This window comes from Oratosquilla oratoria, chromosome 11, assembly GCF_046742065.1.
Source record: "Oratosquilla oratoria isolate Oo_2021 chromosome 11, ASM4674206v1, whole genome shotgun sequence".
Taxonomy (NCBI): Eukaryota; Metazoa; Arthropoda; class Malacostraca; order Stomatopoda; family Squillidae; genus Oratosquilla; species Oratosquilla oratoria.
The window spans coordinates 66,068,026-66,086,193 of record NC_134787.1 but is presented as its reverse complement, the minus strand read 5'-3'; the positions used below and the strand labels follow the sequence as shown (position 1 = coordinate 66,086,193).

Here is an 18,168-nt window from a genome sequence, read left to right as displayed (position 1 = left end):
TTTAAATCCTTATATAACAGTTAGACAACAGTTTCTTACATGTTCCATATAACGCACTTTCGTAAAATTTACGGAATCAATCACTGGATGATAACTGATAACAGCAGAATATATCTTAAATATTTCCATTTCTTCGTAATAAAAATAATTCCAGTTACGATTTAGTACGTATGAACTTATTTGTTAAACAAGTAAAAAGAATATAAACTTCGGAACTAACTCTCAATTTCAGTTATAATTTAAGACAATTCCAAGTGAATTTATTTTGTCATTGTAAACACTCCCATCAAAATAGATAAGCATTAAACCTTCATTTTTGAGACGCGTTATCAGCACTCGGTGATAGAACGAACAATTGAGTTCCATTTACTTAAAATTAATAACATTGTATTACCAATAACCGCTTTAAAAAAAATCAGAATAAATACTCCCACCCTAAGATACTCAAATCCTTGTACTTTTTCATTCAATTAAGATGTTATAGCGCGCCTTTATGGGTTATTATTTCTTGTTTATCTTGTACCACTCCGTACGAACGTATACGTTCCGCAGAGCCTGCGACTACGAATATCCAATGTATTCACGGACATACAGTATGTGAGGTATCATTACACATTTGGCTCATTTACGGTAAGGTCTTCTGAATCAAAACGTCCAGGAAAACTTTTTTTTATTATTATTCGCAAGTGGAACATAAATATAAAACCTAAGGGCAACATAAATTGAAGGCACGAAAAACATTCAAAAGAACATTTTAGCTACGTTATGCCGTCTGCAACTTCCAGTGGCTTCATCATTTTCAACAGTGATCTCAAATACGGTGAGTACTCGAATCCGACATTTGATGAGTAAATACACAGTACATTATTTTAGCATTCACATGCAACCAGCTAGTTGATTTCAACCAAAATAGGAATAGCTCTTTCTCAATGGAATGTGAAATTCCTCTGATTGATCTTGTTACATTCCTCAATTTGTTTTGCACTTTCTTCAGTTGGATTTTTGGCACATTATAAAGTCAAATGTGTTGTATTAATTCACTTTCGTGGCGACACTATAATATAAGTTTCTGTCTTCGTTTATATTCTTCCTAGGAGAGGGAATATTTCTGAGATGGTCTCCAGTAATCTCAATCATCATCGTGTTTACCTCACAACTGAGGGCCAAATCTGTATCCATAAATACTCTCAAGCCATGACAATCTTCAGCAATTTGAAATGTATCAGCATCGATAAGCATGTTAACTTTTACTGTACCCAGAAGCATATACTCAGTTTTATTATCACTGAATTGTGTTTGTGATAAATACATTCCTTGACACAGTGGAGAATATTATCTTTTCAAATATTTTAGAAAAATATACAAGAAAACGTTTCAGAGAAAATACTTCACCTAATATCCTAATCTTTGGTTTATGACTTGTTATCGAATTACAGACGTATGGCAAGAAACAGGAAATAATAAACCGTGGGAAAAACGACAAACTTCTCATTGTCTACTTTATCAAATTATCTGTTGCTTTTGGTCTGGTTTCACAAGGTATGGTTCATAACGCCATACTCGTTGCCTCGAGAAATGTCCGTTAGGGCGGAGCACTGGGAGTCCCCCTGTGGTGCCACATATAATTATTTTATAATTTTATTTTATTTTATAATTTTATAATGTTGCCACATATAATTATATTATAATTTTTGTCACACACCACCACTGAGGTAAAAATCAAAGCAATGTTTTCTATACAAAGGTTTCGTTTCCTAGAGTCTAGATATGGCATATGAGCAAGAGAGAGCGACAGTGCCGCTATATCTAATCTCTGGCCCCGCCCCCCTCACACTGCATTCAGAAAACATTGCATCCTTTCGCACGTTCTCGCCATGAATCCCCATGTGTGGCAACACCGGGAAATCTCCTAGTCCCGCCTTAGCGGTCATTTCTCGTTGCGCTGACTATAGACATTTACAGATACCTTGTACAGTAAAGCACGCACATCACAATTAGTTGATTGAACACTAATGCAAGTATATACACATTATTGCAACTTTATGTTGTCAAGAACATTGATGTTAGTCAAGAGAGCACTGTGCTATGAAGAGAATGTCGATATACTGGCACCGTAGTTTTTAGTTTCGGATGGGCTGGACTTGATGAAACTTATTCTTAGTGTTTTGAAGAACTCCAAGTGTTTATATGCTTCACCCACGGACGTATCAAAACGATTGGCAAACGTGAAGTATTACTCCATGGTATATATATCCTCTGGATGCTGGGAAAGTAAGGCGTTTCTCACGGTACACGCCATTCACTCGTACAGGTGAGAAGCGTGTAGGCTTTGGGTCCAACTCGGCCCATAACCAACTCGGCCCATTATTAACAAAAAGTAGCATGGACAGAGAAACAACGAAAGTTATTAAGTACTTTTAATCATGGCATATATAAAAACAAATTATGTAAACAAAAATATAAGTTGATGTAGATTAAAAAAAATCAAAGTATAAAAGTAAAAAAGAATGGTAATTTTTTTAAAACAATGGTTTAAAAAAAACATCTAGTGTACACTGCGATGTGGTAAGATACAGGTCTAAGGAAATTTTTTGCCGACACCTCAACAGCGTTGAATTCTTCCCAGAGTTCTACAAGTCCATGTTTTTTGTATTTTGTACTTTGTTTACGTAAAACTTTTCTATCAGACAGGAGACGCACTTTTGTAACCAGTCTGGCTTCCTTGTGTAATAGGTTAATAAGCAAGTAAAAACTAAGCTGTCCTTTTCTTGCTTTCACATTTAACCGGTGGTGCCATCCGTCCACATCGTTTTTTGTGCGTATGCTTCGTCCAAAAGCACACCACGTAGAAGGAGGCCAAATTCTGTAAAATCTTACGAATAGTTCTTCAATATGCTCAGCTGGTACGTAGGGTAATGACAGAACTTTTCTGAGGTATTTGTGCGTACCGGCGTCAATTGTGTATGGCATTTGTAAGCTCCTCTCTCTCAGTATTTCTTTATTTTCAAACAATTATAACAGCCAAATAATTTATAATGTTTAGGGAAACGATTTGCCCTATAATTGTTTCTAAATGCAGTTGTTATTATAGTCATTAAATTATGTATGGAAAGGAAGAATAAAACCTTTACACCTACCATTGCGTAATATTGCTGTGCGTATGTTCTGCAGCATTTCAACTATACATTTGAAGAAAGTAAAGATGCAGAAAAGTACTAAGAACGTATTCAGTGTATGTGGAAGAAAAGGAAGCAAGATTGACGAACAAATATTACTATACTAAATGGGTCGAGTTGGCTATCAAAAATGGGCCGAGTGGGCTATCAAAAATTGGCCGAGTGGGCTATCAAAAATGGGCCGACTTGGCACAGGCGATGGGCCGAGTTGGATCTCTATCAGTATGTAGCTGCGGCCGAAGCCGTCACCTTTGTCCTTGGACTGTTGGGGCAGGTAACAGTCCATGTTGGGACTTGCAACAGTAGTGAGAGGAAGGGGCGGGCCTCTTTAGGGGATGTGAGAAGGTTCCACGCTTCCCACGGACTTTGAGAAGTCAGATCTTTCTCATGACTGAAAGACCGGACACCAACGAACCAAAAATAAATGAATCGTGTAACAGTTCAAGGCTGCCTCATTTTGACCAACACATTTCCAGGACTAGAGACTTATTTGAGGGAGTACGGTCAATGTCGACAGTTTTGCAATTCTGCATGATCCCTCCTCGGGTCATCTCTCAAACCAGCGAGGTCCCTAGATGTCACTGTTAAGAAAATAATCATAAAAATACTCGCATATTCTGTCCTCTTATTGAGGGTAGCCTTACTGCCCCTCTCCATACCCGTTTTTATTCACTAAATGAAGACGAATACACTCCACCGTTTATGAACTTTTGAATGCACAAGCATCACTTTCCAGTGCTGCTGAGAGGTAAAGACCTCCTGGTGGGAGGATGGGTGACTTCCCTTATCACGTGAGAGATATTCTTGCCGCCCTTGCAGAAGAATAGCTGCCTGCATGTGCCATCCCAACCTCGCATTTGACACGGGGGACATGCCGCAGTCCGGTCTTCAGAAGGATGAATGAGATTGCGCCCTGCAAAAAAAAATTGAATACATGAAAAAATAAGATAAATAATGAACTAATTAACGAATATCGGGTAAAATTAAATAAAAATGAATATAACAAGATAATGATAAGAACAAAAACATTTGAACTTGCGTTAGGTAAGCCCAAATACTATATGGCCAGTCTGTCCACTTATTCTATCAAACGTCCTCTGAGTCGACATGACGTCATGTTGTCTTTAGACGGTCTAACCCAGACAGGGCAACTTTATGTCACTCGAAGGCCCTGCCTTTGTGGACGTAGACAAAATATATATATTTTTTCTCATTTCATAGACACACATTATTCTGATGAATATGTGTTAAAAGATTAGATACACTAGCGACAGGATCAAATCCCCAATCAGAAAACGAATGCCGACTCAAAATTCCATACGGGAAGCGACGTTTGCAAGGGCCCTGCAATCCTATTCCCTTTAGTTTTCAAAATTTTATGTTTGTTGTAATGGTGTTTTACGTGGTGTCCATCTTATATTGATCAAATCCTGTTTTATTACATGAAGAATAATAGATATTGACATCATGTACTTCTGTTGTGCTTACCAATATTTATAGCATCGTATACTGCTATTAAAACAGTTTGCGAATATGATCAGGATATAAAATCTAAACAAGTATTATTATATCGAATGTAAGGGAGATTTCATGGCCATGAAGATTTGTTTGCACTGAAACATGATTTTAACTCGGTGTTTGGTGGAAGTTGTGACAGAAGCGAGGATCACAACATCAATACCGCGCGTCGCTGGTGGAAAGCGTACGAGGGAGATTACAAAGGATTACAAAGGCGGAGCATGCCGACAGGATTGCCCACTCTTACCTTCCATTCGCAGGAAAAAGTACTCGAGGTCCTCCTCCATGGCTGCCTCACTGAGGTCTTCCTCCGTCACGGGCAAGGCCAGCAGGAGGAGGAGCAACGCCTTCTTGATGAGTTCGATTCTCTCCTTGCCGCGCTGAATCCTGACGCAGGGCGGCAGGGCATCGCGGGTGTTCGTCAAGTCTGGCTTCGAAGTAGCTCGACCTTGGGAAGAAGAACTTTTGAATTCGTCGGTTCCTGGTGAGGAGCCCTTGGTCGAGTTACTCGTTCCTCTTTTGTCGGAGGACGCGGAAGGGCTCTTGGCAGAGGAAGAGGAGGAGGAGGGCCGCCAGAGGCCAAGACGCTTGAGGTTCTTCTCGTAGGTGCTCAGCATTGACTGGAACAGGAGGTCAGTCTCGATTCTTGCGTTCCGTAATCGGGAGATGTAAGCTGTGGAAAAAGAAAAAATAAATTATGATGATGATAATGTTAATGATAATAACAACTAATACACACAAGTCCTTTTCCCACCAAACCATACACCCGTCCAAAATTCATTCCTTGCCGCTCTCACCCAAGCACTTCGTGGATGAAGGGTCATCCCTATACTCCCGCCACATCGCTTGGGCCAAATGCAATGCAGCAAGACACAGCGCTTCCGCAGCATGACCCGGCATCCGGAGCTGGTTTGCCCACACGGCTTCATTAGAAACTCGAAATAATTCATGAGGCAGCGCCATCTCTTTATTACAATCACGTTTCTCTATTTTGCTCGACAGACATTCCTCTTGCATTCAATGCCCCCCCCCACACACACACACACTTGACTCTGTCCATCCACCTCACTGTCTTCTTCCCAAGTCCACTCATATCCAGTTCCAAACGTCCTCCATTTCTCTGTACCAAAAACAACTCGCAAACTCACACTCGTTCAGCTGTGTATATATATTCCTTCGGTACCGAAGACTTCCCTGAGCGTAAGTGAGCAGCTGGTGGAAAGTTCCCTCGGGCATGCCAAGATCGCGCAGCCTCGTCCCCAGGAGCCCAGAGTCGTTCTTGAAAGGGTAAACTTCGGGAGGACACGAGACGCTGGGGGTCGGTACACTTGTCGTCGTCGGTTCCAACGGTCGTATTACTGCGAAAGAAAGTGGGAAACGAGTTATGATGATTTTCATTAAGTAACGTACGTTTCTATTCTGTTTCGCCTACGGGATTATTGCCTAATGTATCTGCATCCCACATGGCTCTGGCAGCGAAACCCTGGACTCAACAATTGAATGATCAAATCTCTAACTCCTTCGTGATTTTTGTGTATTTCATCTCAATATATCCCATGATACACGCATACGTACATAATATAAACATACTGTATTTTCGCAAACACACACGCATACAGTATATATATTTATATATAGATATATATGTATATATATTTATATACATATGTATATATATATATATATATATATATATATATATATGTATGTATGTATGTATGAGAGTGATAGGTGGGGAAGGGTAAACGAAGATGGGCTATAAGTACATTTATTGTCCCAACGTTCCGGTCTCTATGTGTGTCTATATATGTGTGTGTGCGTGTGATTCCCCATGATCTTGGATCACGTGTTGGACTCGTGATTGACAGCTATTACCCGCTCGGAAGAGAGCTCAGAGCTCATATATGATCGATCCATGGGTAATGCTGTCACCTTACACGCACTCACTCACCCAGCTCCCCGCCCACGAGAGTTGGAATAACAACTCGCAGCGCAGTGATACTGAAATTATTTCAGCCTGGGTGGGATTCGAACCCGGACCACCGTAGTGGAAGCCGGGAACTCTTACCAATGCGCCACGAGTATGTATGTGTGCGCGTGCGCATGCTGAATACCACCGGGGAAATGATAGACGTGGTCCAAACGTTTACCTCTATTGAGACATCTTCAGGGAATACATACATTTCACAAAGGGTAACGAGAAAAGAGAGGACGAAAAGAACCAGGGGAGGCAGGCAATGACCTCTTCCAGCGAGAGTCCAGGCAATGACCCAAGACTGTCACAATATATCTGCAGTTTACTGGTTTATTGACAATTATCAAAAAACAAAACCCAGTAATTTATACCAATCATATACTTAAAGTGGGTTTTATTTGTTTGTGGTGCATGTGCTTTCACCTGGCTACCCTTTTATAAGGAGTGTTATACACGTTACTGTTCAAACACCAGCCACTTCCATCCTACGTGGTACGTTTTCTTTTTTTATCTGCCGTTTGCCAGAGAACTCCATTCGGCTGTGCCCATCACCAAAATAAATAAAATGGGTTAAAGAATCTTCAAGACAAAGGTGTCACGAGACGACGCGTCGTGTGGCAAGACGACGCGTCGTGTGGCAAGACGACGCGTCGTGTTATAAGACGACTCGTCGAGCAATACCACTTGAAGCAGATGAAACTGTCCGAGTTTGAGCAACGGATTATTTGTGGTTCAATACCGCTCCGGATGGAAGTCGTTTCTCTTTTTATGGACACGTGAAAGAAAGGAGGAACGAACTCGATGTCTGCATTTGGTTGGTGCTGAAATAAATGCGATTGGACACAGGAAATGATTGTACAATGGGGCAGTTGTTTGTGTGTCTTTATTTAATGGTAGTAGCGTGAAATTCGACATGTGGGTGTTCTTGCACCCAGAATATAATTTTCTCTTGAACTTCCACATGTAGCTACTCAAAAGGTCATTACTGTAAAGAATATTAATATAGTTTCTGGGCTGACCGCTTACATCAGTTCTGTACCTGCCCTACTTTTATTTTTAATTTATTATTATTATTGTTTTATTTTCTTTCTTCTCTTCCATCCCCATGTTCATCAGAATAGAAATCAGGTTGAAACAGGCTGTACAATACAGCAACATGTACTGTACTTTGCATGTAAAGTACACTATATGAACTATATGGTGACATGAATAAACATATATCACATTTTGAATTGGTATATTCTTAGGACTATTCTTTTCGAAGTTTTCTTCTGTGTGCATTTTATGCATTTCTGTTTATCCGACTAATATCGTATTTACCAGTCTATTTTCTTATCTATTATTTCTTTAGTTAGTTGTTTATTTATTCATCTATTTTTGCTTCATAGCCGATCGTAAAACGATGTTGATTGATTGACATGGTTTAAAGTCACAAACTCCCTCCTATCGGAAGGCTAGGATGGTGCCCCTTTCAGAGGACTTTGTAACGTGAAATTTAATTAACCATACCCTTGATTTAACTTCGCCGATGGCAGGATTCGATCTGCCATCCCCACGACCTTTGCCGCGAGTATCGATGCCCTCACCCGCTCAGCCAGTGAACTTCCTATGAATCAATGGGGAGGGAAAAAAGAAAAAGTAAAATCCTTCTGGTTTTGGGATTCGCAGTTCTAAGAACCCAGCCAGGGGGGCGGGAGGGATCTCTCGGGAGACTTGCGAGTTTCTAAAGTTGGGAAGGATGGAGGGGGGGGGGAGGAATTCTACCAACCGGAAATCAGTCAATGTCTCACTATCCTGCCTCCTTTTCTTCTTCTTTCTTTTTTGGAGTGAAATGTCACTCCCACGGACTTTGTGACATTTCACTCCCAAATAATGATAATAATAATAAACGAGGCAGAATAGTGAGGCATCGACTGTCACTGATTTCCGGTTGGCGGGCCTTCCCCCCTTCATCCTTCCCAACTTGAGAAACTCGCAAGTCTCCAGAGAGCCCCTGGCTGGGTTCAATGAACTGCGAATCCCAAAACCAGAAGGCTTTTATCTATTATTTATTTATTTATTTATTGAAGCCATCTCCAGGATGACATTATCTCGCTTCATGGGCGTGTACATTGGAAGCCATTTGGATGTCGAACTCTTCAGTATTGCGGAGTCGGGCTGGTTACCGATAATGAGGAGGAGGAGGAGAATTAGGGTGATCGTCGGGAAGGATACGACGGAAATGAGGTCGACTCTACGGCACTTGTCCTACTTTCCGAGAACGGTTTACTTAAGTTCTTACCGTGAGGAGGAAGAGGAGGAGGTCAAACCAGACAAGTTGGTTCCAATTGTGGTTCACAAGATTCAGACCCGAGTTCGAACCTCGTAGGCACTGATGGTCGAAGTCCGAACGCAGGGGGACACTGGTGACGCCCTTGGTCGCAATTGAGTGTCCCCTGGCGTATACACACACAATATTAATCGTCATCTTTGTTTACATTTACCGTGCCAGATCGACGTCTGGTTCGGTGCGAATGATGGTTTCCTCAGTTGTGCCATGGACGTTGGCGAGGAGAGATCTGAGAAATGCCATTTCCTGTCCCAGATTCATCAAGTTGGACGATAGTATGATTTGCCGTAAAATGTCGTAATCGCATATTTTGAATCTAATTTAAATGAAATGGAACAGCCATCTCATTATTCTATATATTAAGGCGCCTGTTCTTTGAGCACACAAATAATTTTCATTTTGTATGTTTGAAAAATAGGTAGTGATATTTTGTTTCACCAATGTTCTTCGCTTGTATTGAGCTGTATGGGGTCTCGTAACAGACTGTGGCAATCGACTTTAAGTCGTACATTTACGAGCTAGTAAAAGACTCGTTCTTGCAAATCTACGACCATGACACACACGCCTCGACAGTTCCACAGAAGACATCAGTCACGACATTGTGCTGAAGTAAAGGAAACTGTACATGTAATTATCCATTTGGACTATGAAGGCAAACGAAACTCAGATATAATGACCTAATGAGCTTCCTGACATTTTGTCAGAAAGACTCACAAAGGACATTCCTTTGAAAAACAAGTTCTTCGTGTCCAAAGTTCAACACATGGTTGAGTCTCCTTTGCCATTAGAGGTCAAATGTACACTGTTGAAATAGCGTTATGGAGTTGAAGGTTTGTCAATTTCCGTCATTCGGAAAGGTTGGTACTCATGACTTAACGCCAAAATGTCTCTTCCTTCCTACGAGTTAAGTCCCACAGGATCAGCATGATGCCATCCTTACATTAACTCCTTTCCTTATGAATGTGGGAGGGTGCCACGGAGATGAATAAAATAGCATGGCGGCAAAAGAAGTAAAAGAAAAAGTGTCATCCGGCACGAAAGGGTGGGGGTGGGGGGCGTTGATCGAGATAGGGTATTAACATTTTCGCTACAGACTTGGGGAGAGGGGAGGGGTTACGGAGATGAATGAATCACCACGGCGGTAGGGGAGGGAAGAAGAAAACTGCATTATGCAATGGTATTTCGTCACCAACTGCTGTCCGGCGCTTCTATCCTGAAGGACAGTATCGTCCCATTATCGAGAACCAATCTGTACGTAGTAGATCGTGAAAGTCCCAAATTACGGTAATGTAGGGGTGTCACGTCAGAAAATCAAGTCTGGTATGAGGTGACCACAGTTTGGAAAGAAGACTCGTCTCTTGAACGAAAAGGTAGGGAGACGATAAGGATTCTTGGTGTGCATTCTCCTAAAATGAGATATAATTAAATTGTTGTTGGGGAAAAGAGAGTAGAAGATTGTGAGTCAAGTAGGCACGACATTCAAGTAAAATGTGTGATACTAGAAAAGAGAGTACAGTAAAATTCCTTTTATCCGACCTTTGAACATCCGACTAGTCCAAATATCCGACTTTTTTCTTCGATGTCCCAAGTCGGATAAAAATTTGAATTTGTCCTAAAATCCGACCGTCAAGTGATTGTTTAGTTGCTGCTATCGCCGCTACCGACTCACGGCGCTCAGGTCGGTTGTTATATTCGCGGGTATTTCAGTGTTTGGTTGCGTTTGGCCTTTGGTGGTTGTTTCTCTTCCACTCTGCTGTGTTGTTTATTGTACTTTATTGTACCGTAAAATAATGAAAATGTCTAAAACCAGTGAGTTAGATTTTCCCCCTTAACCTTTCAGTGTACGTCCAAACATCCTACTTTCTCAAACACCCGACCTTGGGTAGGTCCCATCAAGGTCGGATAAACGGAATTTTACTGTAGCGCAAGTCCAGGGGGTCGGAGGCGTCATTAGTCATAAGAACGCCACTAGACAAGAATGTCCTGTCCTTATGCACGTCACTGCTTTCTCAAAGCTTCTGGGCATGCATGGAGTTCACCAGCGCCGACAGTTGAGAGTTCGTTTGAGTAAAAGACGACTTTGTTTACAATATTCTATTTTCGCCTGAGTCACAATGTATACACAATATTCTATTTTTCAAATATTCAGATATCAAATTATCTATCCGTCATGCTTAGCAAAACTGAATGATGCACTAAGAGATTGTAAACTAGTAGGAATGTTAGACATACTGGTGAAATGTTCTTAGAGAAATCTAGATTTCTGAAAGCAAAGCCATATTCTAGTTATTCAATTCGAGATTGGAGGTAGGATGTGGGAGGAAAAAGAGCCCAGTGTGATAGCCCCTTTACGCAGGTGGGAGGATCTTGGGCGGACGTTGAGGTCTTATACGCCTTGGATGGTTTGTTGAATGTTCCTCCCACTATTCAGGCCACACGGTTTGCATCGTGGACCAAAAGGTGGTGGTAAAAATGCTATCCGGAAAGGAAAGAGTTATTTGTGAACACATCGGTATTTCTCCTATAGCGTCATTTTAAATTGCATTAAATCCCTACATTTTGGTGCATACATAAATATTATACAGTACAGCCTCAGAGAAAGCAAATAAGATTCTAGGACTGATTGTGCGATCTTTTGACTTCAAAAATTCATCACTCATTAACAAACTATATAAATCGTTAGTTCGTCCACATTTGGAATATGCTGTTTCCGTATGGCCACCGAATCTCAGACATTGACAGACTAGAAAAAGTACAACGGCGAGCCACAAAACTGATATAAAAAATAAATCACATGAAAATCGACTAAAACATATGAATCTGTTTTCCCTAAAAAAGCGTAGACTCGGAGGTGACTTGATACAGGTCTTTGAAATTCTAAGGGGAATTGACAACATCAAAAGTGACAAAATTTTAACACTGAATGAGAATCTGACAAGAAACAATGGTCTCAAACTGTCCGGAAATTGATTCAATTTGGAAGTGGGTAGAAACAACTTCGCCAACCGTGTAGTTAATGAATGGAATAAACTTCCTGCAGAGGCAGTGCAATGTAGTTCAGTTCGAAGCTTTAAGAATCATTTAGATAAACACCTAAACAAGATGCCGTAATTATTATCATTTATTTTATATTATTAGTTTTTGTTTTCCATTTGTCTATTTGATTCTCATTAATTATTAGTTATATGTCAATGTATTATTATTATTTTATCTATTCATTTTTTATTATTTTAATTTTTTTTCACACCCGACCTAGATATAGACCAAAAGGTCTCCTGTCAGTATGCTCCACCTTTGTAATCCTTTGTAAAATACATCCGGAAACTCGCGCATACACACATTGCAGTGGAAAATGTAATGACACAATGGTTTAAAGCTACAATTTCAAGAATGGACGACATACCAGTGGGATTGGATGTACTCGCTGTTATAGACCAAAAGGTCTCCTGTCGGTATGCTCCACCTTTGTAATCCTTTGTAAAATACATCCGGAAACTCGCGCATACACACATTGCAGTGGAAAATGTAATGACACAATGGTTTAAAGCTACAAGTTCAAGAATGGACGACACACCAGTGGGATTGGATGTACTCGCTGTATTCTCTAAATAAGTCTATGCAGTTTAATCTTTCAAGTGCATTTTTCGATGAGTAGAATAACTACACAGTACTGGAATTTCAAATGCCAAATGTAGACACAACTGACTAATTACAGAGAGAAGGGAGATACAACTTTGGAATGAATGGTTCAAAAATGAACTGGAGGGAATTCACAAGCACGTGATAAACAGTTTTTTTTTTTGTTTTTTTTTTTTAACTTTTATAACTCGGGCGTTGACAATTATTGTGCCAAGGGTTAGTAAAAGAAAACCGAAATTATTGATTAAGCAGCAGATGCGAGTCAGAAAAAAAATGTTTGATGGAAAAATAGAGATAAAAAGCAACAATGCAATAACACAAAAATACTTGAAATGAAAGTTCGAGAACCTAAAGTGAGGAAGAAACTGAAAAAGGTCAAAGGTAAACCGAGATACTTAACAACTAAAAAATATTCTGAAATAATAAAGAAAAAAAGTTAGTTTTCATCTCAGAAAATAATATTGTGGGTGAAAAGCGGAAAGTTTACGAATGCTGGGTTAAAATATATGAACGTGGAAATGAAGGATATATATATAAACTTCGAGAGACACCGGAAATAAGGCAGGCGCTTAGGCCTGGCGGGGATCTCCAACTGGAAACGTAAACAATGCAGAGAAAAAAAAAACTTGCGGGCAAGCTTCGCCGTTTAGTTCTGTGTTATTTAGAAGAAGGGATAGTGCACCCGGATTGCCAGAGGACTAATGTGGTACCAATGTCGGAGGAAGTCATAAAGAACATCCCGTGAGTTACTAACCAGTGTTTCTGACCAGCATGACAGAAGAAAAGAACAAGTCACGAACAGCCTAGTCGAGATAGGTCTGACCCTTACTTACGTTGTGCATTTTCCTTCAGCTTAATGAAATCGCTTGGCGACGAAAGGAATTATGAAGTTAGTCACCCACACGCACAGGAGTAATCTTTCAACCAAGGCCACGATGACAGCACCAAGCATAGGACAGGACGTTACTCATAATATCTGATTACCATGTTCGTCATCTCAGATAAAATTACGACGTGACGTCACTACCGGACGTCACGTCAACATGCAGAGACCGCTGGCGCGACGCGACGCGCACGCTGGCTCAAGGCGTGACGTCACATCGCCCTGTACGGGTTCGAAATCACAGAGGGAATGAAAACTGTGGCATCATGTTGAATCCATAGACTTTATTAACCAAAGGATGGGACCGCAACCGAAATTAATAAAATCGCCCGGCGGCAGTTAGAATTTAAAAAGATAAATGCCACCCAGTAGGGAGACTAGTTATGACACCCCTCAACACTTTCTTTGAAAAATGTCCCCTAGTTTATTTATACAGTTTTAGTTAAATTTGTGGTTTTACTGCTAAAAGGACCCCGAGCAACAACGGCTTAAGTGGCACGATTGTTTTAGACATCCGTTTTTGTTCGAAATATTCCCGAATACCTTCTTTAACCATTTTCACATCTGTGACGACTTGTATCTTTATTCTGGTTGCTGTGTGTGTGCATGTGTGTACATATATACATGCACACACACACAAACTCACAGTAGTAGAGGCCGAATGCACTGAAAATGGGAAAGGTGCCAGGTATTGATGGTGCGAAGTAAACGAGGAAATGGTACGACTAATGGCAAACGGTCTTGTCAGGGTCCACGAGGCACTAAAAGAAAGTAAAAAAGGAGTCACTGGGGGGGTCGTAAGTGAGAGATTGAGGGAGTAAGGCAACAAAGAGCGAGAGCAGAAGCTGAAAGTGGGCCAGCATTCCTTTATCAAAGGAACCAAGAATGTTCTGTGACTGGGCCGTAGGGTGTGCGGGAAGCGATGCACACAAGAGGAATTGTATTACAAGATTGGAAGAATTCGCGGGTGGCACTTGTTCTATATATTAAAAAGAAAGACGGAAAAGTGCAAAGCATAACAATAAACAAATGAAATATAGATGGACTTGATGTACCATGTATACTCTAGGAAAGATGCGTGGAAGAATATGGATAAAATCTGTGAAACACCATAAATTATGGTGACATTCAATTATATCTATCCATATATATATATATTTTTTCTTTTGTTAGTATTATTACTGTTATGTATGTATACATACATATATATATATATATATATATATATATAATATATTTTTTTTATTCATTTATTCTATTTTATTTTTTACTAGATTTTGTTAGAAAGGGCCTTCGCCCCTGAGACCTCAGCATGTTGATGAATTCGATAAACTCTTAATTTAGAATTTAAAAAAAATATATACAGTATATACTTTTTCTCAATGAAAATTATCCAATTTTTAAAGGAAGATGATTGTTAATATACCCGCCAGATATTTCACATTAAATTATGAGAAAATTTACAATTCGACGAACAACAAATCGGGCAGTTCGAATCGCGTCACCTGGATCGATCGAAAAAATTAACAAATTTTTAAAAGAATAAATTGTATAATATAGAGACGAAATTGATATTAGCTCGTTTAATTTTTGTTTTTATCGAATTTATTCTCAATTTTAATAACTTATCAAAGGTATGTATGGCAAGTGTATTTTATTATTTTTCTTAATGTTTTTTTCTTCTTTTTTTTTTTAATTAGCCAATATTTGTTCGAAAAGCTCAATTACTTTGAATGCTACTCATGAATTGGAGCCAAATTTGATCTGAAACATTTACAAAGTAAGGTTGAGTCGTCGAAATCGAAATTAGTCGATCGATCGAATCGAGAAAAAGTGACTATTTTTTTTTTTTTTTAATTAGCCAATATTTGTTCGAAAAGCTCAATTACTTTGAATGCTACTCATGAATTGGAGCCAAATTTAATCTGAAACATTTACAAAGTAAGGTTGAGTCGTCGAAATCGAAATTAGTCGATCGATCGAATCGAGAAAAAAGTCTAACAGACAGACACGAAACCGCTTTTATTTATTAGATTTATTTATTCATTTATTATTTTATTTATTTTTTATTTATTTTATTTTATCCTTTTTTTTCAGGTGCTTCGCGCGACACCCACTCGTGTGGTAAAAAAATTGATAACGTAACCGATGTCGCGGTCACCAGGAGGCGCTAACCTGCGACCGAGATCGTCACCTTTACCAAGTGCCTGGAGTTTCTGGGCAAATTACCTGTAGTTATTGGATACGGATCGCGCCCAGCAAAACATGATCTAAACAGACCCATCACTCAGCAGATGAGACCTCCCTTAGTTGAATAAACTAATCTGGTCGTTGGCCAGGTTAAAACTCATGAATAGAGTTTGGCAGTTTGAGGGTTAATGTTGGAAGAATGGAAATGTGTGTAGACTGAGAGGGAGATGCGAGAGACCAGAGACTAACACGAGTATGCAGGGGTGGGTGATGCTACCTTAGTTTATATATTCCACATACATGGAATTGCGTGAAATATAAATAAAAGCAGGACAGGGTTAAGCTTAATAGGGATGGTCACCCTAGGGGCCAACTTACAATAATTAACAATCATGTATAGTAGTATGCACAGTTACAGTACCTACATGCGTCACCAGTCTTGGATCACGTGTTGCACTCGTAATCAACATATATAACTCTCCCGTATGAGTGTTCATAACTCGTATATGGCCCGATCTATGGGTGTTGTGACTTTACACACACAGCTCCTTGTCCACCAGAGTTGGAGTGCCGGCTCGCGGTGTAGAGATGCTGAAATTTTCAGCCCTGGGTGGGACTCGAACTCGAATTCGAGAACGGTACCAAAGCATCGTCGATCCTGTCGTGCGTGCTTTCTATCATGTACACAGGCGTTCGATTCTTACCATATTTCCGATTTCACAACGCAAACATATTGAATGTTGATTATTATCTATTTTCCTCTAGATAATTCACGCTAAAATCTTACTTATAAAGATATATTATCTATGTAGCAAGATCGATTACTTATTGGAATCCAAGTGTATAGCGAGAATCAAGGCACCTAAATATGCACACACGTTGCCCCGTGTCCAATATGCACATCAGTGTATAAACTGCCATTCCTTACCAGCTTGGTTGACAGCAAAAATGGCGGCTAGAACGGGAAGAATAAATTTGATGGTCGTACACGGCTGCTTCGAAGCCCCCATTCTCGGAGTCACAGCACTGCGCAAGCGCCAGCGATGATTTGGGCAAGAGTTTTGTCACATCGGAGTAACGGTCAGTTCTCTCTCCTCCTACTCTCGTGTACTCACCCTATGGTCACACTCCAAGACAAGCGAGGTATTGTCCTGTATTTGGGCTGAGAGGCAACGCCACATGCCACAGATGTAAGCAACGTCTTAGTTTCTTTGTTTCCCATGTTTTCATTGTGAATCCAGGTCAGATTATTACATTTTTAGCACCAGTCTGTTTTCCTTAAATCCGTTGTTTTCCAAATAATTAACAAACAAAAAAATGTGTATACACATACATAGGCAATCTGAGAAACATATAAAAATGTTTTTGGCAACATTAGAAATCGCTTTCATCCTGTTTGTTTTCCCAACACACACAAATTTCTCGGGAAATGACGTCATTGGCTAAACAAATGTCAGCTAGGACTACCAATGGTATTTACCATACATCCTCAGCGCTGACAGAGCGTAGTCGTATCATAGTGAACGAAATTAACTATGAACTATAATTTTATAATATATTTCGTGATTTATACTAAATAAATGTTATTTTACATGTAATGTGAAAATAGTACGTTGTATCAAAGGTGTCCTTAGGCACGTAACTTACAAATTTGACCGCGAAAAACTGCCTTGAGTACTCGTGCGAGGTAGCGCGCAAGACTCTTTCGCTACTGAGTTTTTGTCTTGGTAAGCAATAACCAGCGCTTCTATCCTTAGGGATAGTATTGCACAAAAGAGGTGGCAAGGGAAAGACGCAAGGCAAGTAACAAAGGCGGATGAGGAAAGGTGCTTACGCCAGGAGGCGCGTACCTGTGGCCGAAGCTGTTACCTTTGCCCTATGCACTTCGATTGTTCGGGTATCATCCACTGCTGGGAATCGGAAAGAATTGCAGGATCTGAACCCACAACTTAGTGAGTGCGAGACCAACGCGATTCCAATTACGCCAAAAGCAGGATGACCTGGCGTCCCGTATTTAAAGCATTTGTCCCGCGTCCTGTATCGACCCTCTCCGGGACGCGTTTTGTCCCGTATTTTCAAGATTTTAAACATTTCGCATAAAAAATTGATTAATTTTTACATTTTACAGGTATATAATTGTAATACATTGCTGCTTGAAACAAAATATACAATGGACACAACCCTTTAAAACAAGTAAAAAAAAAAAAAAATGTACAAGTCAAAGAAGCAGATCCTGGAGCTGTGAGCTTGGTTTGTGTGCTTCACGTAGCCAGTACACATTTTCCATATACTTCACCAGTTTAGGTGTCCCATATTCCAGTTTTCCAAATTTGGTAACCCTGGCCACCAGTGCTCTATGGCAAAGAAATGAAAGTTAGACAATTCCTATAACAATGCCTTTTGCAATGTGTTATTTATTTTTCATCCTAATTCTAAAGTCTAACAATTGTTATCCCCC

The 18,168-nt window shown here is 40.0% G+C and overlaps 2 protein-coding genes across 5 annotated transcripts in view; one reads left to right on the top strand and one right to left on the bottom strand.

Annotated features, from left to right (window-relative positions):
* Positions 1-40: 40 nt before the first annotated feature.
* LOC143029910 (uncharacterized) overlaps positions 41-18,168 on the top strand; it is a 40,556-nt gene continuing 22,428 nt past the window's right edge. The window contains exon 1 of one of the 4 annotated variants that reach the window (XM_076193109.1): positions 41-820. Coding sequence is in view for 2 of the 4 variants with exons in the window: in XM_076193112.1 (XP_076049227.1) it covers positions 17,589-17,662 (74 nt within the window). In the remaining 2 variants the exon portion in view is untranslated. The other 3 variants (XM_076193111.1, XM_076193108.1, XM_076193112.1) reach the window with 3 other exon arrangements.
* On the bottom strand, positions 2,404-16,827 carry LOC143029907 (uncharacterized). Its single transcript, XM_076193104.1, has 4 exons — positions 16,639-16,827; positions 5,843-6,052; positions 4,942-5,367; positions 2,404-4,089 (listed from the first exon to the last, which is right to left on the bottom strand). Exons 1-4 carry the CDS (start codon positions 16,718-16,720, stop codon positions 3,902-3,904), a joined length of 906 nt encoding a protein of 301 aa, XP_076049219.1. The 5' UTR covers positions 16,721-16,827; the 3' UTR covers positions 2,404-3,901.